The 24,868-nt window shown below is 50.8% G+C and overlaps 1 protein-coding gene across 1 annotated transcript; it reads left to right on the top strand.

Annotated features, from left to right (window-relative positions):
* The first annotated feature begins 22,080 nt into the window (after window positions 1-22,080).
* On the top strand, window positions 22,081-24,868 carry LOC142025749 (olfactory receptor 14J1-like). Its single transcript, XM_075018425.1, has 2 exons — window positions 22,081-22,277; window positions 23,907-24,868. Exons 1-2 carry the CDS (start codon window positions 22,232-22,234, stop codon window positions 24,866-24,868), a joined length of 1,008 nt encoding a protein of 335 aa, XP_074874526.1. The 5' UTR covers window positions 22,081-22,231.

The following is a 24,868-nucleotide window of genomic DNA, read 5'->3' as shown; positions in this document are numbered from 1 at the left end:
ATGCCCACTAAACCATGTTCCGTAGTGCCTCTTCTACACCTTTTTTCCATACCTCCAAGGATGGTGACTGCACCACTTCCCTGGGCAGCACATTCCAATGTTTGACAACCCTCTCAGTAAAAAAATTGTTCCTAATATCCAAGCTAAACCTCCCCTGCCACCTACTTGAGGCCATTTCCTCTTGTCCTATCTCCAGCCACCTGACAGAGGAGACCAGCACCCACTTCACTTTCAGGGGGTTGTAGAGAGCAATAAGGTCTCCCCTCAGCCTCCTCTTCTCCAGGCTAAACAAACCCAGTTCCCTCATAAGACTGGTGCTCCAGGCCCTTCATCAACTTGGTTGCCCTTCTCTGGACATGCTCCAGCAGCTCAATGTCTTTCCTGTAGTGAGGGGCCCAACACTGAACACAGGACTCGAGGTGTGGCCTCACCAGTGCCAAGTACAGGGGAATGATCACTTCCCTGCTCCTGCTGGCCACACTCTTTCTGATGCAGGCCAGGATGCCGTTGGCCTTCTTGGCCACCTGGGCACACTGCTGGCTCATATTCAGCCGGCTGTCAACCAGCACCCCCAGGTCTTTCTCTGCTGGGCAGCTTTCCAGCCACTCTTCCCCAAGCCTGTAGCGCCGCATGGGGTTGTTGTGACCCATGTGCAGGACTTGGAACTGAGCCTTGTTGAACCTCAGACAACTGGCCTCAGCCCATTGATCCAGCCTGTCCAGATCTCTCTGCAGAGCCTTCCTACGTTCGAGCAGATCAACCCTCCCTCCCAACTTGGTGTCATCTGTGAACTTACTGAGGGTGCACTCGATCCCTTCATCCAGATCATTGATAAAGATATTACACAGAACTGGCCCCACTACTGAGCCCTAGGGCACACCACTTGTGACCGGCTGCCAACTGGATTTAACTCCATTCACCACAATCCTGTGGGCACAGCCATCCAGACAGTTCTTCACCTGGCAAAGAGTACACTTGCCCAAGCCATGAGACGCCAGCTTCTCAAGGAGTATGCCATGAGAGACAGCGTCAAAGGCCTTGCTGAGTCCAGGTAGACAACATCCACAGCCTTTCCCTCATCCACTAGGCGGGTCACCTGGTCATAGAAGGTGATCAGGTTGGCCAAGCAAGACCTGCCTTTCATGAACCCATGCTGACTGGGCCTGATCCCCTGCTTGTCCTGGACTTGCCATGTGAGTGCTCTCAAGACAAACTGTTCCATAATCTTCCCTGGTAACAAGGTCAAGCTGACAGGCCTGTAGTTCCCCGGATCCTCCCTCAGGCCCTTCTTGTAGATGGGCATCACATTGGCAAGCCTCCAGTCCTCTGGGACCTCCCCTGTTGACCAGGATTGCTGATAGATGATGGAGGGTGGCTTGGCAAGCACCTCTGCCAGTTCCCTCAGTACTCTTGGATGGATCCTGTTTGGACCCGTAGATTTGTGAGTGTCCAGATGGTGAAGCAGGTCACTAACTATTTCCTCTTGGATTAAGGGGGGTATATTCTGCTCTTTGCCGTTGCCTTCCAGCTCAGGGGGCTGAGTACCCTGAGGATAACTGGTCTTACTACTAAAGACTGAGGCAAAGGCGGCAGTAAGTACCTCAGCCTTTTCCTCATCTCTGGTGGCAACATTCCCTTCTGTATCCACTAAAGGACAGATATTCTCCTTGGAATTCTTTTCATTGTTAACATATTTATAAAAACATTTTTTGTTGTCCCTTTTACAATAGTGGCCAGATTGAGTTCTAGCTGAGCTTTTGCCTTTCTAATTTCCTCTCTGCATGACCTAACAAGACCTCTGTACTCCTCCCAAGTTGCCCGCCCTTTCTTCCAGAGATAATAAACTCTCCTTTTTTTCTTGAGTCCTAGCAAAAGCTCCCTGTTCAGCCAGGCTGGCCTTCTTCCTCAGCAGTTAGTCATGCAGTGCCCCTTTGCCCTTCAGGATGGTCTCCCAAGGGACTCTCTCAACCAGTGCCTTGAAGAGGCCAAAGTTTGCCCTCTGGAAGCCCATAGTGGTGGTTTTGGTGACCCCCTTCCTTGGCTCACTGAGAATTGAGAATTCTATCATTTCATGGATGCTAAGCCCGAGATGGCCTCTGACCATCACATCTCCTACCAGTCCTTCCCTCTTTGTAAACAGTAGATCTAGCAAGGCTCCTCCCCTGGTAGGCTCACCTACCATCTGTCTCAGGAAGTTATCTTCCACACACTCCAGGAACCTCCTAGACTGCTCACTCTGTGCCATGTTGTACTTCCAGCAGATGTCTGGGAAGGTGAAGTTCCCCACGAGAACAAGGCTGCACGATTCTGAGACTACTGCCAGCCTCCTGTAGAATGATTCACCTGCCTCTTCAACCTGGTTGGGTGGTCTATAACAAACTCCCAGCACAATATCTCCCTTGTTGGCCTTCCCCCTCATCCTCACCCATAAGCACTCAACTTTGACATCACAAATGTGTAGCTCTGCACAATCAAAACACTCCCTAACATAGAGAGCCACCCCACTACCTCTCCTTCCTTGTCTATCCCTTCTGAAGAGCTTATAGCCATCCATTGCAGCACTCCAGTCTGGGAGTCATCCCACCATGTTTCTGTGATGGCGAGTAAGTCGTATCTATCCTGCTGCACGATGGCTTCCAGCTCCTCCTGGTTATTGCCCATGCTGCGTGCATTGGCATAGATGCACTTGAGCTGGGCTATCAAATCCACCCCCAGCATTGGCATGCTGCCCCCAGGCTCATCTCTGGTGTGCCTACGTTTATCCCCTTCCCCCTTCAAACCGAGTTTAAAGCCCTCTCTATGAGCCCCGCCATCTCATGAGCGAGAATCCTTTTCCCCCGTTGAGATAGCTGGACTCCATCTGTTGACAGCAAGCCCGGTGCTGTGTAAACGTCCCCCTGATCAAAAAAACCCAAATTCCACCGATGGCACCAGCCTCTGAGCCACGTATTAATCAGGTATGTTTTCCTGTTCCTTTCAGTTTATTTCCCTGCCACTGAAGAGATTGAGGAAAACACTACCTGTGCTGCCGATCCTTCCAGTAATCGCCCCAGTGCCCTGAAGTAAGTCCCTTTTGATTGCCTTTGGATTTCTCCCTGCAATCTCATCTCTGCCAACCTGCACAACTAATAGCCGGGTAATAATCAGAGGGCCGAACCACACCAGGGAGTCTCCCAGTAATGTCTTTTACCCAGGTCCCAGGGAGGCAGCAGACTTCCCTGTGGGAAGGGTCAGGTCTGCATATTGGCCCCTCTGTCCCCGTCACAAGGAAATGGCCTATGACAATTACCCTCCTTTTTCTTTTTTCAGATGCTATGAGAAAGCATGGGGATGCCTGACTCAGCCTAGGCACCCCCCTGGATAGGCCTTCATCTACACCCTGATCTTCATTGGCCTGGTCCTCAAGTTCCAGAGCCCCATACCTGTTGTGTAGGGGCAACTGGGAAGGTGAGGGTGATGGGGAGGGGATTCGCCTGCCTCCCTGACCAGGGACCCGTATCCATTCCCCTCCATCACTTAGGTCCCTTCCTGTATGGTGGCAAGAGGGCAGGGGGTCCTCCATTTCTTGTGGAGCCTCCAGCTGCTGCCTCTGCCTCAGGGATGGTAGGGTGTGGGTCCACCAATCTACCTCCCTCTCACACTCCCTGATACTCCTCAACCTTTCCACTATCTCCTTCAGCTCTGCCACCAGGCTGAGCGGAACATTCACCTGGTCACACCACACACAGGAGATGTCCCTGCTGCCCTCTGGCACCAGGGATAGACTCAGGCACTCCCTGCAGCCAGACACCTGGACAGCTGCATGTTTGCTTGGGAGATCTGTCTGCGACACCACATTTGTCCTAGCAATGGCTTTCAGCCGAGTGGCAACCATACCTGGGTCTCCTTCTGAGGCCGATGCCCACCACTTGAGTAGCATTCCTGAGCTGGGAAAGAGGGTGTGGGCCCTGCCTGCACACCCTGCTTGTGTGAACTGCCACGCAAACTGCCATGCCATGCCCTTTCTGACATGCCATGTCCAGTTTGCCCACCCTGTTCAGCACGCTCCTGGTCACTGGTGCTCCTCAGGGCTCTTTAAATCTCCCACGGTTGCCCCTGGTAATGCCCACGCCGTGTCAGCCTCTCTCATGAGAGCTGCCAGCTCTGGATGGGTCTCTCTGCTCTTCCTCGGGGTTCCTGGGCTTCAGGAACCTCCTTGTTCGCCTCAGTCTCGCGCTTAGATGCCGACTTACTGCTGCCGCTGCTGGTCTCATTGCTGTCTGATTATGTGTGTGTGTGTGTATATATATATATATATATATATGTGAATATATATTATATACACACAGAGATATCAATCCTTTAGTTTATGGGTCATGTTCATTAAAAAGTTCATTGAGTTCATTTAGTTCCCGACTCTGGGCTCCATCTGTCATAGCAGTCTTGCTGGGCAGGAGGGATGGTGCAAAGTCCTCTCCGTCGGTAGAGCAGGATAGGGCTTCAGTGCAGTGTGGTGAGCAGGTGAAAATCAAATCCCCTTGAGGCACACATCGGACTTCCCCATCTTTTCGTATCACCCACCAAGTGCACCCGGGTCCTTGAGCAAAAGCAATCCCACCAATGGGCTTGCCTTTGCCTGAGGCAGGACTAACCCAGACTGTCTTCCCTAACATATGTTTTATGTGCACTACAGGGACTTTATCCCCTTCTACAGTATGTAAAACTTCTGATTGGGCAGGGCAACCTGGACTGGCAGATCCTCTGGTGTTGCCTAACCAGGTGGCTCTCGCTAAATGTGTATCAAAAAGTTTGAAGGTTCCACCCCCCATTGCTCTCAATGCAGTCTTTAACAGTCCATTGTATCGCTCAATTTTCCCACAGGCTGGTGCATGATAGGGGATGTGATACACCCACTCAATGCCATGCTCTTTGGCCCAGCTGGCCATGAGGTTGTTTGGGAAATGAGTCCCGTTGTCTGAGTCAGTTCTTTCTGGGGTGCCATGTCGCCACAAGACCTGCTTCTCAAGGCCCAGGATAGTGTTCCGGGCACTGGCATGGGGTACAGAGTATGTTTCCAGCCATCCGGTGGTTGCTTCCACCACTGTAAGCACATGGCGCTTGCCTTGGAGAGTCTGTGGGAGTGTGATATAGTCAATCTGCCAGGCTTCCCCAAATTTATATTTCAGCCATCGCCCTCCATACCACAGGGGCTTTAACCGCTTGGCTTGCTTAATTGCAGCACATGTTTCACGTTCATGGATAACCTGCGCAATAGTGTCCATGGTCAGGTCCACCCCTCGATCTCGAGCCCATCTCTATGTTGCATCTCTTCCCTGATGGCCTGAAGTATCATGGACCCACCGAGCCATAAATAGCTCACCCTTATGTTGCCAGTCCAGGTCCACCTGAGCCACTTCAATCTTGGCAGCCTGATCCACCTGTTCGTTGTTTTGATGTTCTTCAGTGGCCCGACCCTTGGATACGTGAGCATCTACATGACGTACTTTTACAACCAGATTCTGTAGCCAGGACGCAATATCTTGCCACAGTGTGGCAGCCCAAATGGATTTACCTCTGTGTTGCCAGTTGCCCTTCTTCCATTGCTGTAGCCACCCCCACAGGGCATTTGCCACCATCCATGAGTCAGTATAGAGATAGAACACTGGCCACTTTTCTCTTTCAGCAATATCTAATGCTAGTTGGATGGCTTTCACCTCTGCAAACTGACTCGATTCACCTTCTCCTTCAGCAGTTTCTGCAACTTGTCATGTGGGACTCCATACAGCAGCTTTCCACCTTTGATGTTTTCCCACAATGCGACAGGATCCGTCAGTGAACAGGGCATATTGCCTCTCATTTTCTGGCAGTTTATTATACAGCGGGGCTTCTTCAGCACGTGCCACCTCCTCCTCTGGTGACATTCCAAAACCTTTGCCTTCTGGCCAGCCCGTGATCACTTCTAAAATTCCTGGGTGACTGGGGTTTCCTATGCGAGCCCGTTGTGTGATCAGTGCGATCCACTTACTCCATGTGGCGTCAGTCGCGTGATGTGTAGAGGAGACCCTCCCTTTGAACATCCAGCCCAGCACTGGCAGTCGGGGTGCCAAGAGGAGCTGTGTCTCAGTACCAACCACTTCTGAGGCGGCTCAAACTCCTTCATACGCTGCTAATATCTCTTTTTTAGTTGGAGTATAGCGAACCTCGGATCCTCGATATCCTCGACTCCAGAACCCCAGGGGTCGGCCTCGGGTCTCCCCAGGTGCTTTCTGCCAGAGGCTCCAGGTAGGGCCATTCTCCCCAGCTGCAGTGTAGAGCACATTTTTAACACCTTGTCCTGCCCAGACTGGTCCAAGGGCTACGGCATGAGCAATCTCCCATTTAATTTGTCAAAAGGCTTGTTGTTGTTCAGGGCCCCATTTAAAATCATTCTTCTTCCGGGTCACTTGATAGAGAGGGCTTACAATCAAACTGTAATTTGGAATATGCATTCTCCAAAACCCCACGACACCTAAGAAGGCCTGTGTGTCCTTTTTATTAGTCGGGGGAGACATAGCTGCTATTTTGTTAACCACGTCCATAGGGATCTGACGACGTCCATCTTGCCATTTTATTCCCACAAACTGGATCTCCTGTGCAGGTCCCTTGACCTTACTTTCTTTTATGGCAAAACTGGCTTCCAGAAGGATTTGGATTATTTTCTTCCCTTTCTCAAAGACTTCTTCTGCCATGTTGCCCCATACGATGATGTCATCAATGTATTGCAGGTGTTCCGGAGCTTCACCTTTTTCCAGTGCAGTCTGGATCAGTCCATGGCAAATGGTGGGGCTGTGTTTCCACCCCTGGGGCAATCGATTCCAAGTGTACTGGACGCCCCTCCAAGTAAAGGCAAATTGTGGACGACACTCTGCTGCCAGAGGGATCGAGAAAAATGCATTAGCCATGTCAATTGTGGCATACCACTTGGCTGCCTTTGACTCTAGTTCGTATTGAAGTTCTAGCATATCTGGAACAGCAGCACTCAGCAGTGGCGTAACTTCATTCAGGCCATGGTAGTCTACTGTTAGTCTCCACTCCCCATTAGACTTCCGCACTGGCCATATGGGACTATTAAAGGGTGAGCGAGTTTTGCTGATCACTCCTTGGCTTTCCAGTTGGCGAATCAACTTGTGGATGGGAATCAGAGAGTCTCGGTTGGTGCGATATTGCCGCCGGTGCACCGTCGTGGTACCAATTGGCACTTGTTGTTCTTCAACCTTGAGCAACCCCACAATCGAAGGGTCTTGAGAGAGACCGGGCAGCGTAGACCGCTGTTCAGTGCCCTCCGTCTCCAAGGCAGCTATACCGAAAGCCCATCGATACCCCTTCGGGTCCTTAAAATACCGTCTCCTGTGGTTGTCTAGGCCAAGGATGCATGGAGCCTCTGGACCAGTCACAATGGGGTGTTTCTGCCACTCATTTCCAGTTAGGCTTACTTCAGCTTCCAATACAATTAACTCTTGGGATCCCCCTGTCACACCAGAAATACAAATGGATTCTGTCCCTCTAGAACTTGATGGCATTAGAGTGCACTGTGCGCCGGTGTCTACTAGAGCCTTATACTCCTGTGGGTCTGACGTGCCAGGCCATCGAATCCACACAGTCCAATAGACCCGGTTATCCCTTTCCTCCACCTGGCTGGAGGCAGGGCCCCTCTAATTCTGGTCAGAGTATTCAGTATTCACTTCTCGTAAAATTGGCTCAGAAGTCCCTTCAAGGGGATCGGAAATAAAATCAGCCCTTCTACTCTGTTTGAAAACTGGAGCGGCATTTTTCCTGGTAGAATCCCCTTTTGTGGTGGTTTTTCCTCGCAGCTCGCATACCCATGAATTTAGGACCAAGGTAGGTTTTCCGTCCCATTTCCTCATGTCCTCTCCCTGATCACATAGGTAAAACCAGAGGGCACCTCGCGGTGTGTACCTTCTATATTCTCTCTCTTGGGCAGAGGAACGCTCACTCCTAATGGCTGAGACATTGGTCCTTACACGTGTGGAGTAGGACATATCCTCTGAATTGCTGGACATCCTGGGACAGCTTCTCCACAGCCGCAATGCAAGCTTGTAGGGAGGAGAAGAGATTTTCTTCGTATTGCCGGAGTTGGCGAGCCACTTCATGCACTGTTGATAAAATAGCAGCTATGTCTCCCCCGACTAATAAAAAGGACACACAGGCCTTCTTAGGTGTCGTGGGGTTTTGGAGAATGCATATTCCAAATTACAGTTTGATTGTAAGCCCTCTCTATCAAGTGACCCGGAAGAAGAATGATTTTAAATGGGGCCCTGAACAACAACCAGCCTTTGAACAAATTAAGCGGTAAATTGTTCATGTAGTAGCCCTTGGGCCCATCTGGGCAGGAGAAGATGTTAAAAATGTGCTCCATACTGCAACAGGGGAGAATGGCCCTACCTGGAGCCTCTGGTAGAAAGCACCTGGGGAAACCTGAAGGCTGATGCCTGGGGTTTTGCAGATGGGGATTTCGAGGATCCGAGGCTTGCTACACTCCAACTGAAAAAGAGATATTGGCAGCATATGAAGGAGTTTGAGCTGCCTCAGAAGTGGTTGGTACTGAGACACACCTCCTCTTAGCACCCTGACTGCCAGTGCTGGGCTGGATGTTCATCAGGGGCAACTGATGCCACATGGAGTCAGTGGGTCGCACTGATCATACAACGGGCTCGCATAGGAAACCCCAGTTGCTCAGGACATTGCTGAAAGAGAGAAGTGGCCGGTGCCCTTCCTCTATACTGACTCATGCATGGTTGCAAATGCCCTGTGGGGGTGGTTGCAGCAATGGAAGCAGAGCAACTGGCAGCACAGAGGTAAACCCATCAGGGCTGCTGCACTGTGGCAAGATATTATGCCCGGGATAGAGAATCTGGTTGGAAAACTAGATGATCATGTACAGCACCCGGCACTTGACCTTGTTAAACCTCATACAATTGTCCTCGACCCATCGATCCAGCCTCTCCAGATCCCTCTGTAGAGCCTTCCTACGCTCGAGCAGATCAACCCTCCCTCCCAACTTGGTGTCATCTGTGAACTTACTGAGGGTGCACTCGATCCCCTCATCCAGATCATTGATAAAGACATTACACAGAACTGGCCCCAATACTGAGCCCTAGGGCACACCACTTGTGACCGGCTGCCAACTGGATTTAACTCCATTCACCACAGCCCTTTTGGCTCGGCCATCCAGCCAGTTCTTCACCTGGCAAAGAGTACACTTGCCCAAGCCATCAGACGCCAGCTTCTCAAGGAGTATGCCATGAGAGACAGTGTCAAAGGCCTTGCTGAAGTCCAGGTAGACAACATCCACAGCCTTTCCCTCATCCACTAGGTGTGGATAGATAGGGCTTGGCGGTCGGAAGATGTCGCGCTGTACGGAAATATAGGACCCCTCTACAGATAGCCAATAGCGTTTAGTCTATGACGTAAGCAGATGGAAGTGATGTTGTAAACCCAAGCTATATAATGCTGTGTCTATCACCAATAAAAGCCATTTGCTGTCCACCACATTGGTGTCTGCAAGCTGATGGACGGAGCTCGCCGTTCCTGAACCAGGTCGCCACGCCAGAAATAGGCAACAAGTGGTGCCAAAACCCGGGAGGATCGCCTGGACGGGTGAACGGCCGGCCGGGCTGCTGGACCAGCCCAGAGGGGGAGGTCAAGGGAGGATGCTCCCGGACCAGGACCAACAAGGAGGATGGAAGCCCTTGTGAAGGTCGTATCCCAATTACATAAGCAATGGGGGATTGATTGTAAACCCAAAGATTTTACTCTCGCCATTGCGAGGCTTTTACAAATAGGGGTCATCGACCAGCCGGTGGATATTCTCCACCCTGAAGTGTGGGATAAGTGCACTAAAGCGTTAGCCGAGGAGACGATGTCCTCGGGTTCTGGGAAAAACCTTAAGTCGTGGGGAAAAGTCGTACAGGCCCTGCAGAAGGTCATACAAGAACAGGAGACCTGGAGGGCGGCAAAGAACTGTTTGTTGGCCACCCCGAAATTGGGAATCGGGGCAGCCACACAGACTTTACACCCCCCAGACGATGGCGATTCCGCTGAGCCCAAAGATCTCCAAGAGGGCGATTCATCCCCTCAATTTCCGAACCCCAACCCGCTCACGGAGGGACAGAAACGAGCTAAATCCTTCTGGGGTGGGTTGGCCGAGGAGGCTAGGGGCGCCGCGGAGAAACCGGAGTCTGAGGGAGTCTGGGCTAGACCACCGCCTTACGCGCCCCAAAATGGCGCCGGGCAGCAAGGAGGAGGGCGGGGCGAGAATGCCCCCGGCGGGAACAGGGAGGAAGCGCTAGAACTAACAAGCGCGTGCAACCGGGAAGGGGAGGAGAACGAGAAGGAGAAAGGTGGTGGGGGCGACCGGGAAGGGGAGGAGAGCGCGAGTGAGGGGCGGAGGGCCGACCAGAACGGCCACCCGAAGAAATGCCCTTATAGGGCAAACACCCCCCCGAGTAGAAGGTGGGGCGGGTCAAGGGGGAGGGAACGGCCCGCCCGCAAGGGAAGTGGGCGGGGCCGGAGCCCGACAAAAAGGTACTGGAAGCCGGAAGTAACCAGTCAGTCGAGTTCCGACTCCGGATCAGACACTAGCTGTGATGAGTGGCTCACAATTGATTCAAACTTAGAGGAGGAGGAAACAGAGATAGAGTCAAGAGCAAAAATACCCCCATCCAAATTAAAGAGGAACCGTGAGGGGGAAAAATTCCTCTCTCGGATTGGAGAAAAATAAAAATCGGTGCGCCAACTGGGCCCCATCGGCTGTGCTAGCGTTCCCAGTCCGGGTGACGGATGGAGGACAAAGGGTCCATTTGCCAATAAACCCTAAGGATGTACAAGCGATTGTTAAAGCAATTGCGGACAAAGGGCTTAATTCTGCCATGGTCTCCACCCTCATAGATGGGGTTTTCGGGGGAGATGACATGCTCCCGTTCGATATAAAACAAACTTGTAGATTGATTTTTGATGGGGCAGGGATGATTGTTTTTAAACAAGAATGGGAAGACAATTGTGCGAAGCAACTAGCCCGAGTAACTGGGGCGGACCACCCGCTCCATGGCTCTAGCCTGCAGCGACTAATGGGTACAGACCCAACAATGATTACCCCCCAGGCACAAGCCCAAGGCTTGCGGGCCCACGAAGTTATGACAACCACTCGTGCAGCTAGAGAAGCTATTCGCACAGTCTCTAGAGTTATCGCCAAGCCATCACCATGGTCCACAATAAAGCAAAATGAAACTGAGAGTTTTACACAATTTGTGGATCGCCTCCAAGCAGCGGTTGACTCCTCGACCCTGCCTGCAGAGGCCAAGGGCCCAGTCGTTGCAGACTGTTTACGTCAACAATGTAATTCAAAAACCAAAGAAGTCCTACGATCACTGCCGGCGGGGTCAAGTATCACAGACATGATTAAGCATGTCGCGAATGAAGAGCATCTAGCCCCGATTCAGGTGGCTGTTCGCACCGCAATAGCTGATGTGATGGCATGTTTTAAATGTGGCCAGGCGGGCCACGTTGTCACAAACTGCCCTTGGTTGGGGGACCCGCCAGCAGCGCTCCCCCCGCACCAGAACCGACCCAGAGGACCGTGTTGGACCTGCAGAAGGAAAGGACATTTTGCTAAGGAATGCAGATCCAAAAACCAGGGAAACGGACGGGGGAGAGGGCACCCGGGCCGCGCACAGCCCTCTCCCACTTGGGACGTGAGGCGGCCCAACTATGCCAACCCCAGATGGGGCGAAGTGCTCCCGAACCCGCTGCCCCCTCGAGAAGCGACCAACTTTATGGTCCAACCGACGGCCCAGCCGAATCTGCCCCTATCTCAGGGACAGCAAGGACCACCCCTTGGGGGCGAGACCCCAGGGTGGCCCTGGGCAGTAAAATGTGACAACCCGCCAGTGGTGTGGGGGATCTGTTCCCTCTATAATACCTCAAATGACACCACCATTAGTGTCCCCTTTTTGATCGATACCGGAGCAGATGTTACAGTTATTCCTGAAACGAATTGGCCCCCACGCTGGAAATTGGAAGACGCCCCCATGGTGGGTGGAGTCGGGGGATTAACCCGAGCTCGGAGGAGTGCTCAATTGGTAGCAATCACACTTCACACTGAAAAGGGACTGGAGAAAACCATCACCCTTTTTCCATATGTCATGTCAGGAGTCCCACCCCTATTGGGAAGGGACACTTTAGCCCTCTTAAAAGCCAGGGTGACAAATTTACCGTAAGGGCCACTGCTGCACACCCACTTCCACCAATTAGACTGACGTGGAAATCGTCTAACCCAGTGTGGGTTGAGCAGTGGCCCCTGCCGAAGCCTCGAATGGATGCTCTCCTTGAGCTAGTTGACCGCGAACTACAGCGAGGTCACATAGAGCCCTCCACTAGCCCGTGGAACACCCCAGTTTTTGTAATACCTAAACGAACTGGCGAAGGGTTTCGTCTCCTCCATGACCTGCGTGAAGTAAACAAAACAATCCAACCAATGGGCCCTGTCCAAATGCTGTTGCCTATGAACTCTATGATACCGGAAGGACAACCTTGTGCTGTCCTCGATATTAAGGACTGTTTCTTTTCGATACCCCTGCATGAGGAATACAAGGAGCGCTTTGCTGTTTCTATCGTGTTTCCAAAGAGCCAACGCCCCAACCTACACTTCCAGTGGAAACTGCTGCCCCAAGGAATGGTCAACTCACCTACCATCTGCCAGATCACGGTGGATCGGGCGTTGGCACCAGTCCAGTGTAGTGACCCGACTGCGACTATCATTCAATATATGGATGATATTTTGATCGCTGCACCGACAGGAAGTCAGGTGGACCAGCTGGTGTCAACGATTTCAGAAACTCTAAAAGCAAACGGGTTTGAAATTGCGAGCGCAAAAATTAAAAGAGGACCATGTGTAAGTTTTTTGGGAGTGGGGATCACAAGTCTTTACGTAACCCCCCCCCAAATAAAAATCCACCGGAACATTAAGACACTCCATGATATGCAACAGTTAGTGGGGTCCTTGCAATGGCTCCGCAATATTGTCCTAATCCCTCCCGAAATCATGGCTCCCCTGCATGATCTTTTGAAAGGAAAGAACCCATGGGAACAAAAAACTCTGACGACAGAAGCAATGAACTCTCTCGACTTTATCGAGCAACAGGTGTCATCAAGCACGCTCGCCAGGTGGAACCCGAACATACCACTTGATCTGTATGTGCACTTCACTGAAAAGGGGGGAGTAGGAGCACTAGCCCAGGGCCCCCCTGAAAAAGCCCAACCAATACAATGGATAGTCCTAGGAAAACCGTCACGTGCATTTTCTCCGGGAGTCGAGTGCCTCAGTAATCTCATCATAAAAGGCAGAAAACTTGCCCTAAGACACCTAGGCATCGAACCTGCCAGGATATACCTACCCTTCCGCAAACAGCTCCCAACGCAATCAGTAGCAATGTCAGAATATCTGGCCATGGCTCTCATCGGATTTGGTGGAGAAGTCCGGTACGCCACAAAGCCCCCCTGGACTCATATGCTGACAATTGTTAACATCGACTTCCCACGGAAGATCATGGACCGGCCCCAACCAGGACCAACAGTCTTCACAGACGCATCATCAGCAACCTCAACTGCGGCAGCAGTATGGCAATCGGGAGCAGAATGGCACTGCATGAAAATGACTGATTGTGCTCTTTCAGTTCAGCAGCTAGAAGCGACGGCCGTAGTACTAGCGTGCGGACTGTTCCCAACAGAACATCTCAACGTAGTAACTGATTCGATGTTCGTAGCCAAACTTTGCTTGGCCATGTTGGGGCCTGGCATGGCAACATCTACAACAACCTTAATGCTGGAAGAAGCACTTTCTTCGCGAAAGGGCACCATATCAGTCATCCATGTCAACAGCCACAGCCCAATTAAAGGGTTTTTCCAAACCAGTAACGACAAAGCAGATGCCGCTGCAAAAGGATTGTGGACACTAAGAGACGCCCGTCAGTTACACGAGTCTCTCCACATTGGAGCTAAAGCATTAGCGAAGAAATGCAGGATCTCAGTCACTGACGCGAAACACATAGTAGCCATGTGTCCCCACTGTCAGAAAACACCACTGTGGTCCAGTGGAGTCAACCCCAGAGGTCTTAAGGCCTCTGAGGTGCAGCAGACGGATTTTACACTCTGCCAGTTGCTGAAACCTCGAGCTTGGCTAGCGGTAACCGTAGATACATATAGCGGAGTGATCGTAGCCACTCAACACCTTAGGACTGACTCCAAAGCAACCATTCAACATTGGCTGACAGCCATGGCGTAGCTTGGCGTCCCCAATCAGATCAAAACAGACAACGGTCCGAACTTTGTCTCTAAATCAGTCCAGGCATTTGCTTTGAAATGGGGTATCACCCTAACACAATGCATCCCGTATAATAGCACGGGACAAGCCATAGTAGAACGAGCGAATCAAACTCTGAACTCTAAATTGGAGGTATTAGCAAAACCAGAAGGTTTTGTCAACGCCATTCCCCCGGGAGACCAAGCACGCTTACTAGCGACTGCTCTGCTATCATTGAATCAACTCCCCAGAGGGGAAGAGGTGAAAAGCCCTACCCAAAAACATTGGGCCACTTGAGCGCTAGAAGAAGGCCCGTTGGTTATAATTAGAAATGAGCTGGGAGAATGGGAACAAGGGTGGAGGCTAGTCCTTACAGGGCAAGGGTATGGCGCCGTCAAAAAAGATGGAGAAGTTAGGTGGTGTCCGCTTAAGTCCACTAAACCGGACCTCCAGAATAAAACTAATGAAAACTGTGAGTTTTTGTCCACAGGACCGGATCATCGGACACCCCCGTAACCCGTATGTCCCGGTGGCAAGAAAAAATGACAAGTCGGCAAGCGTCCTGTCCAAACCTGGGAGTTCCGCACCGGCAGAGCCCGGACGACAGCGAAATAACGCCACCGGGGGAGGCTGCGATGCCTTTGTGTGATCCTGATTTCGGAGCTTGTCACTACAGGAAAGGCAGAATCAGATTACAATCCCCATCGGCCATTCAGGTGGATCCTACAAGACCTTACTAGTGATCGAGTGATAAGAGAAAACGTGACAGTAGGCGCCCCAACTTTTACGATAACAAATTTTGATTTATTCTCCAGAATTGGAGGACCTAAGTCAATATGGGGAACATATTGGTGTCCCAGTTCAAATCCAGGAAAGAGTTATTGTAACTATCCAGGATATTGGTTTTGTGGATATTGGGGATGCGAGACCATTGTAACAAGTGATAGATGGAAACCAGAAAGAGAGGACAAATTTTTTGCGGGTAAGATGGGGACCAAATAGGTGTAACCATCCAAAATTTGCGCGCGATGGATTACTGGCTGAAAGAGGTACTTGTTCCCATTTGATTCTGGAAATCCAAAACCCAGCTAATACGGGTTGGATTGTGGGAAGAAGGTGGTCAGTATTTATTCACAACGCTTTCAAAGATCCGGGAGTAGTGGTACAAATCCTTAGGACCATACCACAAGCACCCCAAGCACTCGGGCCTAACCCGGTTCTTAACCCACCAACATCGAAACCTTTAATACATAGCACCACAGATAATACCGAAAATGCGGCTCCCAATAGCACCCGAATCCCTTATGGAAATCTGTAGGGGTCGGCGTTCGGAAGATCTCGCGTTGTCACGGAAAGTTAGAGGGTTAGTTGCAGCTTTGTGATGTACCTGTAACCCCACCTCCCCTTGTTAGTATAAAAGGAATTAACTGTGCAATAAAAGCCGGAAGTTGGCGCTCACACTGTGTGTGTTATCTGTCTCTTTCCCTGGTCCAGGCCGACCAGTGATCTAAGCGTGGCACCTTGATATGTAGCGAATGCTACAGAAATCCTCTCTGGAAAATGATGCAAGCTAGCTACCAAGTATTGAAAAAAACAAATTCGAATCTTACAGAGCATTGCTGGTTATGTTACGGAATAAGACCACCCTTTTACGAGGCCATAGGAGTGAGTGACCTACCTATGCAGGCAAATGGTACAAATCCGGCCCAGTGTATATGGGACACAGAAAAACAAGGCATTACATTGTCACAGGTGGTGGGAAGGGGCGTGTGTGTAGGCAAAGTCCCAAAGCACAGAGAACAACTGTGTGTTAATAAGACACAATATAAAACCCCTTCCGAGTGGTTAATACCGACCAAAAATGCCAAGTGGGTTTGTTCTACTATTGGAGTTACACCTTGTTTGTCGTTAAAAAAATTTAATGAGTCCTCAGAATATTGTGTCCAAGTGTCTATACTCCCTAAAATATTTTACCATTCCGAAGAATTTGCCTATGACTCACAAATTACCCCAGAACATCATCTGTCAAAACAAGAACCCTTCACAGCGCTAACGGTAGCTACTCTAATGATCATAGGAGGTGCGGGATTAGGTACAGGAGTAGCATCCTTGGCGCAACAAAGAATTTAGCACCTTGAGAGTGGCAGTAGATGAGGACCTGGCTAGAATTGAACAATCAATAAGTGCATTGGAACAATCAATTAGATCACTATCTGAAGTAGTGTTACAGAATCGAAGAGGATTAGACCTGATGTTCTTACAATGGGGGGGGGTGTGCGCTGCACTAAGAGAAGAGTGTTGTATATATGCGGACCACACCGGGATAGTGAGAGACACTATGGCCAAACTGCGAGAAGGATTAGAAAAACGGAAAATGGAACGAGAGGCACAACAAAGTTGGTTTAAATCATGGTTTAACCATTCACCATGGTTAACCACCCTGATATCTACCTTGATAGGGCCGATCGCAATGATCATGATAGCACTGATCTCTGGACCCTGCATACTGAATAAGATTGTGTCGTTCGTCAAGAGCCGGCTAGAGAGGGCTAACATTATGTTGGTAGAACGCCAGCAACTGTTATAAGAATATACCCACTCAGTGTTACCCCCAATTGTCCCTCAGTTACCCCAAGTTACACCCCATTATTACCAGTTACCCCTTAACTTCCACCCGTTTGTTGTGCCTTATCTTTTTATTTTTATGACACATATTTTTTAAGATTCTTACGTTTTAACTAATTTAGAAATATATCTATCTAATGTGCCTTATGTTTGTTACCGTAAGATTTTGATATATACCTTTTTTTTATTTAGAGTTAAGTTTAATTAAAGTTAAGTCCTATAGTTATATCTTATAGATAAGTCTCAGGGCTAAGTATCGAAGTTAAGTCTTAACGTTAAGTATTAAGATATTTATAGGTTATATTAGCCTATATAGTTAAGCATAAGGAGGGGGGAAATGTGGATAGATAGGGCTTGGCGGTCGGAAGACGTCGCGCTGTACGGAAATATAGGGCCCCTCTCCGGATAGCCAATAGCGTTTAGTCTATGACGTAAGCAGATGGAAGTGACGTTGTAAACCCAAGCTATATAATGCTGTGTCGATCACCAATAAACGCCATTTGCTGTCCACCACATTGGTGTCTGCAAGCTGATGGACGGAGCTCGCCGTTCCTGAACCAGGTCGCCACGCCAGAAATAGGCAACAACTAGGCGGGTTACCTGGTCTAGAAGGAGATCAGGTTAGTCAAGCAGGACCTGCCTTTCATGAACCCATGCTGATGGGGCCTGACCCCCTGGTTGTCCTGCATGTGCCATGTGAGCACACTCAAGAAGAACTGCTGCATAATCTTCCCTAGAACCGAGGTCAAGCTGACAGGCCTGTAGTTCCCCAGGTCCTCCCTCCAACCCTTCTTGTAGATGGGCATCACACTGGCAAGCCTCCAGTCCTCTGGGACCTCCCCTGTTGACCAGGATTGCTGATAAATGGTGGAGAGTGGTTTGGCACGCTCCTCTGCCAGCTCCCTCAGTACTCTCGGATGGATCCCATCTGGTCCCATAGGCTTGTGAGTGTCCAGGTGGTGTAGCAGGTCATTATCTAGTTCCTGCTGGATTATGGGGGGTGTATTCTGCTCTCCATCCCTGTCTTCCAGCTCAGGGGGCTGAGTACCCTGAGGATAACTGGTCTCCCTATTAAAGACTGAGGCAAAGGTGGCATTAAGTACCTCAGCCTTTTCCTCATCTTTGCTGGCAATGTTCCCCTCTGCATCCAATAAAGGGTGCATATTCTCCTTGGCTCTCTCTTTGTTGTTAACATATACGTAAAAGCATTTTTTGTTGTCTCTTTGACAATAGTGGCCAGATTGAGATCTAGCTGAGCTTTTGCCTTTCTCATTTTCTCTCTGCATGACCTAACAAGGTCCCTGTACTCTTCCTGAGTCGCCTGTCCTTTCTTCCAAAGATGGTAAACTCTCCTTTTTTTTCCTGAGTCCCAGCAAAAGCTCCCTGTTCAGCCAGGCTGGTCATCTTCCCCGACAATTCTCTGTGTGGCGCATGACAATAGCCTGTTCCTGAGCTTTTAAGACTTCTGTCCTGATGAATGTCCAGTCTTCCTGGACCACTTTGCCCTTCAGAACTGTCTCCCAAGGAACTCTCAACCCGTGTGTTGAACAGGCCAAAGCTTGCCCTCTGGAAGTCCATAGTAGTGGATTTGCTGACCCTCTTCCTTACCTCACCAAGGTACTTCAGGTTTTTGCTTTTGAAAGCTTTGCTCAGCCTCTTCCCAGTACCTGAGCGTCATGGACACAGCCCCAAAGACACCACGGGCTTATTGAAATCCCAGAAGCCCTAACAAGCCATGACTCTTCCATCATTTTCTTCAAGTACTGAAGACTTGTGTAGCTAATCAGAGAGGTTTCAGGAGGGGAGGTAAAGAGGATGTTTTCAATGACTGCTTTAAAGAAGTGTTAGAAGAATTCTCCACTTGATATTGATGCAGAGTGTCTCCTAAGGAGGTGTGGACATACAGGAAAAGCAGTCCCTTGAGGCTAGACACGGCATGGACAACCTTCCTCCTCACCTCTCCAACCTGGCTATTTTACCAGGGAGTATGAGAGAGACTACTGAAAGACAGTGAAGCTTTACCTCCCTGAAGCTCAAAGCAGGGTGATAGGTGAGAGGGATCTGAATGACCAAAGGGTAAGAGGAGGAAGCCCTCTGGAGAACAGTGGGAAGTGCACATGTCCAGGTAGGCTTCTGAAGACATGACTTCAGCCATGGTGAGTTGAATAAGGACAGGTAGAAACACTGGGAAGTTTAGGGAGGTTAAATCCACAGCGTAATAGAGAGAGTACTGGCAAGGCAAGCACACAATAAGGTCAATATTTCTTCTCCCACAATTAATACACGTTCTGAATACTCGTATTTGGGCAGGATAGAAATCCCATGGACATGTCCTTGAAAGTATTGAATCAGAATTAAGAGGAAGAATTAAGAAAAGACACTTCCTTTCAGACACTGTCATTTTCCTGCTCAGAGACAGATTTAGGCCTAAATGTGACCTGTCCTTGTCCCATCATCCAGCAGAATACCCAGACAGTGACAGGCAGGGAGCTCCTTTCCCACTGCTCAAGGGAAGGGGTTCAGCTGAGTTAAAGGAAGCATCTCATCCTGGGTCTGTAGTCCTGGGGCTGGAAGGGGACTCAGCTCCCTTCCATGCCCACCACAAACCACAGGAGGTTGGATTCCTCTTGCTTCTGGTCAGGTGTACAAAAATGGGTATTTCCATGCGAGCTCTTTGCCTCATCTCCTTTGGTCACTCAAGGAGATGGAGGGAAGGAGGAGTCCTTTAGATGCAAATACCTGCTGACATTTGAGGTGTCAGAGGTGACCCAAGGTTAGTGCAGGAAACCTGGAGTTCCCCCCGCAGCGCCTTGGGAAGAGGTCTGTGGCTTCCTTCTGGTGCCGTGCCCAGGCACATCCCGGCAGTGCCCCTGAGCCACCCCCACCCCAGGGCAGGGCTGCAGGGGCTGCTCCTTCGGCTTCACGGGCACGGGGCCAGGCAGCTCCCATCTGCCATGATGCTCCTCTAATGCACACGGCCTCTCTGCACTGAGAGCCACGTCCATGGGGTGCCATCAGGGACGTGATCTCATACCGTCTTACCGCCACAGCTGTGTGCTCATGGGTTATGCTGACGATGACCTCGCACCCTCCTGCTGCCGCCACTGTGTGCTCGTGATTTACCCTGTTACACGTGTGTGCGCTGTATGGACTCCTGCTGATGATGGTTCTTCCAAAAAGCCGGTTTGGGGCGTGGTCTAAATGTTACTTTGCTGACATCAGAAGCACCTACCCAAGCTATGGTCTGGCTCCTGGCCTATCAGCTGCTCAGGCACCAGTGACATCAACAGCTCACACACAGCCATGGCCATGCTCCTAGCCTATCAGCTACTCAGCCACAGGTGGTGTCAAAGCACCTATGTCTGATATTGGCCTGCTCCTTCACCTATTGGCTATTCAGACACCAATGACCTGAAAACCACCAACACAAGCTACGGGCCTGCTGCTGCCCTATCTGCTACTCAGGCAGCAGTGACCTCACAAGTACACATACACCCATTGGCCAGGTACTCGCTTTCGAGGTATCAGCCGCCAGTCACCTCACATGGGCCTCTATAGGCCATGCACCTGGTCCTGGCCTATCAGCTACTCAGCCAAGAGTGACATCACAAGTATTAGCTACTCGGGCACCAGTGACCTGACCATCACATCTTCCCCTGTAACTTTAGTACCACTATTCTGCCTGTTACACGCTGTATTTAATTCCTCTAATCTTTCATATACTTTCGCCAAAGTTCTTTTTCTCCCACTCTTTGTTCATTCAGATACCTCTCACTTATCTGGTTGCTGCTTGAGCTTCAGGGAGTTAAAAGCTTGCCTGTCTTTCAGCAGTCTAATTGTCTCCTTAGCCAGCTCCTTAATTATGTTTCTATCTACCTTTTTCACCTCCCTACCTAAAATATCTCTCATAAGATTATTCCTTGTAGAGAGGCTACCTCATTAGACACCGCTTGCGCTTAGCGTATGGTTGCAGAGTGTCTTTTATTGTTTATGAAACTTCAGCATGCTTTGCTTTGCTTTGCTTCCAAAGACCAAAAGTCCTGCTGTGCCCATGTGCAGCCAGTTCTCTCAGGAGAGCAGGTGGGAGCTGATGCAAGGGAGCTGTAACATCCAGCTTCAGCCTTGGGTGGAGAAGTCTGATGTAAGGCAAAGTGATCTAAGTCCCAGGTGGCCAAAGGCAGAAATGGTGAGGTTGGAGAGTTGAGGAGCAAGGTTGTCTATACAGTGTCAGACCTCAAGGGACTGCTTTCTGTACCTGTCCACTCATCCTGAGGAGACAGTCTGCATCAATATCAGAGAAAGCTTCTATGCTCTCTTCTTTAAAATGGAAAGCAATGAAAAATGTCCTTTAAAATAAAAAAATCATTTTTATCACATTAACTTTGAAACCTTCCTCCTTAACTACACTAGGAAACGTCTCTAGTTGTACAAACCTTGAAGACTTGAAGAATATTACAAGAAGAGACACGTCTCGTTAGGGCTTTCTGTATTTTAATGAGACCCATAGTCATTTGAGCTGACATGCAGGTGCCTATTTACTGCAGACCTGCACTGAGGCAAGAGGAATCCCAGCTCCTGTGGGTTGGTGGTGGGCATGGGAGGGAGCTGAGTCCCCTTCCAGCCCCAGGACTACAATCCCAGCATGAGATGCCTCCGTGGACTCAGCTGGATCCCTTCCATCAGCAGGGCTAAAGGAGATCCCTGCCTGTCAGTGTCTGCGTGTCCTGCCCAATGATGGCACAAGAAAGAGGCTGCCCAGGGAAGTGGTTCAATGAACCTCATAGGAGGTATTTCAAAGACACGGTGTTAAGGGACATGATTTAGTGGTGGACTAGATGGTGTTAGGTTCACCATTGGACTTGGTGATCTTAAGGGTCTTTTCCAACCTCAGTGATTCTCTGATTCTTGGAAAAGTTGATTCTTGGACCCAAGTCTGTCTCTCAGCAGAGCAATGACCCTGCTGGAAAGCAGTGTCTCTCCCCAGGTGCGGGAGGGAACATCAGTGATTGCTTCAGCCTGTTTCCCAGCAGGTTCCCCTGGAGGCCCAGGGACACCTGGAGGGAGCCCAGAGGGGGCAGAGAAAGTGCTGCCTTGGGCTGGTCCTCTGCTGCTGAGCTGGGCTGGGCTCCTGGGACAGAGGGAGCTCCTGGCAAGCAGGCAGCGCTGCAGAGAGACAGCTCTGCCCAGGAGCAGGGCTGGGGGCACTGCCTGCAGGCATCGAGAGGAGACCTGCAAGGCAGAGAGAGCTTAAAGGCAGCGTGGAGTGGGAGGATGCTGAGAGCTCACTGCGGGAGAAATCTTCACAGCCCTCTGCATGGTGAGTCTGTGGGTGCAGGGCAACAGAGCTTCAGTTCCTGCAGGGATCTCCGAACACTGGCACAGCTGACAGTGTATGGGATCTGGCAGGACTGTCTTTGATTCTCTGTTGTAGAGGAGAAGGGTGTGCTCCAGAGCAGGGCTTCCCTGCTGCCCTGCCAGAGGGACAGGGCATGAGGGCTGCCTTCTCCTGGCACCAGCTGCAGGGCTGTGAAGCCGGGTGTGCATGCAGGGGTGCCCAGGGCTGTCCTTCAGAGCAGGGTCCTGGTGTTTCAGGGGCTGAGTGGTGGAGCAGGGACTTTGCTGCCTGCCAGGGTCAGCACTCAGCCTGCACGGGGAACTCACCATGACAGCGTGGGGAGAAGGTGTGGGTGAAAGAAACGACCCCTGGAAGGGCAGAGCAGGGTGCTTCTGCTGTTGACAGCATGCTGCGTGGGTCAGGTTTGCTCACAGCTTAAGCTTAGGCATGGATTTTGGAGAAGAACGTCAAGGCAGCATTTACCTTTAAGGTAAGGAGTCTTTGCTATGAATTTTTCTCATCCTCGTCAGTGGTTGTGCAGTGTGACATTAAAATATATTTCTCCCCTCTGGAGAAGGCACCGAGATTCTAGTTGTCCTTAGGACTTGTCTCAAGTGCTCCTTAACCCCTGCACACACAGAGATGCCACTGGGCACTGCCCGGCTGCCAGGAGGGGTGTGCAGGGCAGAGCTGAGCACACAGCGGGTGGTTTGGGGTCTGTGAGCAGGGACAGGGAGGTGACAAGGGGATGGAGAAGCAGCTGCTGACAGGGACAGCTCCAGGCAGCAGAGACAGGGGCAGGGAGAGAGCGGGAGCTGCTCCCAGAAATGCCATGGGAGGGGGGATTCAGGCACCTCCCTGCCATCACCGGAGAAAACCCGTGGCCTTTTGTCCCACCCAGCAGAGCCTCTGCCCTTATGGCCATGGGGACTCAGTCACCTTCTCAGTTGGGTCAGCCCTGAAGAGAAGAAATTATCAAATGCCCTACCGTCTGTCCCTCTCCTGCCTCCATTGGCAGCAGGTCTGTAGTGTTTATCCATTTTTGTCCTCCTGTCCCTGCTCCTCTTGTTCTTGTCACTGGAGAGTAATAGGGAAGGGGGATTTGGGTGCATTTCAGAGATTTGTCCATGTGAGGAAAATATCCCAGTCCCCTCCTAATCGTCAGGCTCCTAGTGATGCAAATGAAAAAACTCTCCTTTCAGCCCGCCCCATCTTTAGGACATTTGCTTCTTTCCCTGCCAAAAGCACTCCTGAAGTGACATGGGGAAACCAGAACAAACACTCAGAACAAAATCCCCAGTTTGGGTTGAAGTGGGAGTGACAATGCTGAAAAGCTCTTTGATATGACAAATGGATTTAATCTAAGATGACCCCATGTTCCTATTTACCTCTTGCTGTAGGTCAGGACTGACTCCTCTGTAGCCCACAGCAGAGCCCGCTGCTCCCAGTGGCACCCTCAGCCAGCACCAAGGATGTATCTCAAGAAAGGGACCTGCCAAAGGTCTTTCTGAAATAGGAGAGGCAGCTTCGGTGGTGTTTCTATGAGAAACGCATTAGGTTTAGCTCAGAGAAGTCTATTCTAACTTGTCACCATCTTTCCCTCTCAAACAGTGCCTCATGCCCAGAAGAAGCTAATGTCCAACAGCAGCTCCATCACCGAGTTCCTCCTCCTGGCATTTGCAGACACGCGGCAGCTGCAGCTCTTGCACTTCTGGCTCTTCCTGGGCATCTACCTGGCTGCCCTCCTGGCCAACAGCCTCATCATCACCACTGTAGCCTGCGACCACCGCCTCCACACCCCCATGTACTTCTTCCTCCTCAACCTCTCCCTCCTTGACCTGGGCTCCATCTCCACCACTGTCCCCAAATCCATGGCCAATTCCCTGTGCGACACCAGGGCCATCTCCTACTGGGGATGTGCTGCACAGGTCTTTTTCTTTCTCTTCTTGATCACAGCGGAATATTCTCTCCTCACCATCATGGCCTACGACCGCTACGTTGCCATCTGCCAACCCCTGCACTACGGGACCCTCCTGGGCAGCAGAGCTTGTGTCCACATGGCAGCAGCTGCCTGGGGCAGTGGGTTTCTCAATGCTGTCCTGCACACGGCCAATACATTTTCACTACCACTCTGTCAGGGCAATGCTGTGGGCCAGTTCTTCTGTGAAATCCCCCACATCCTCAAGCTCTCCTGCTCACGCTCCTACCTCAGGGAAGTTGGGCTTCTTGTGCTAGGTGCCTGTTTAGCATTTGGTTGTTTTGTTTTCATTCTTTTCTCCTACGTGCAGATCTTCAGGGCCGTGCTGAGGATCCCCTCTGAGCAGGGACGCCACAAAGCCTTTTCCACGTGCCTCCCTCACCTGGCCGTGGTCTCCCTGTTTATCAGCACTGCAGTGTTTGCCTACCTGAAGCCCCCCTCCATCTCTTCCCCATCCCTCGATCTGGTGGTGGCAGTTCTGTACTCGGTGGTGCCTCCAGCAATGAACCCCCTCCTCTACAGCATGAGGAACCAGGAGCTCAAGGATGCCCTGAGGAAAATGATGAGCAGGTGCTTTTCAGAAGCAATTAACTGA

The sequence above is a fragment of the Buteo buteo genome, chromosome 30 (genome assembly GCF_964188355.1).
Source record: "Buteo buteo chromosome 30, bButBut1.hap1.1, whole genome shotgun sequence".
NCBI classification, from domain to species: Eukaryota; Metazoa; Chordata; class Aves; order Accipitriformes; family Accipitridae; genus Buteo; species Buteo buteo.
This window is presented reverse-complemented; position numbering and strand designations above follow the sequence as displayed.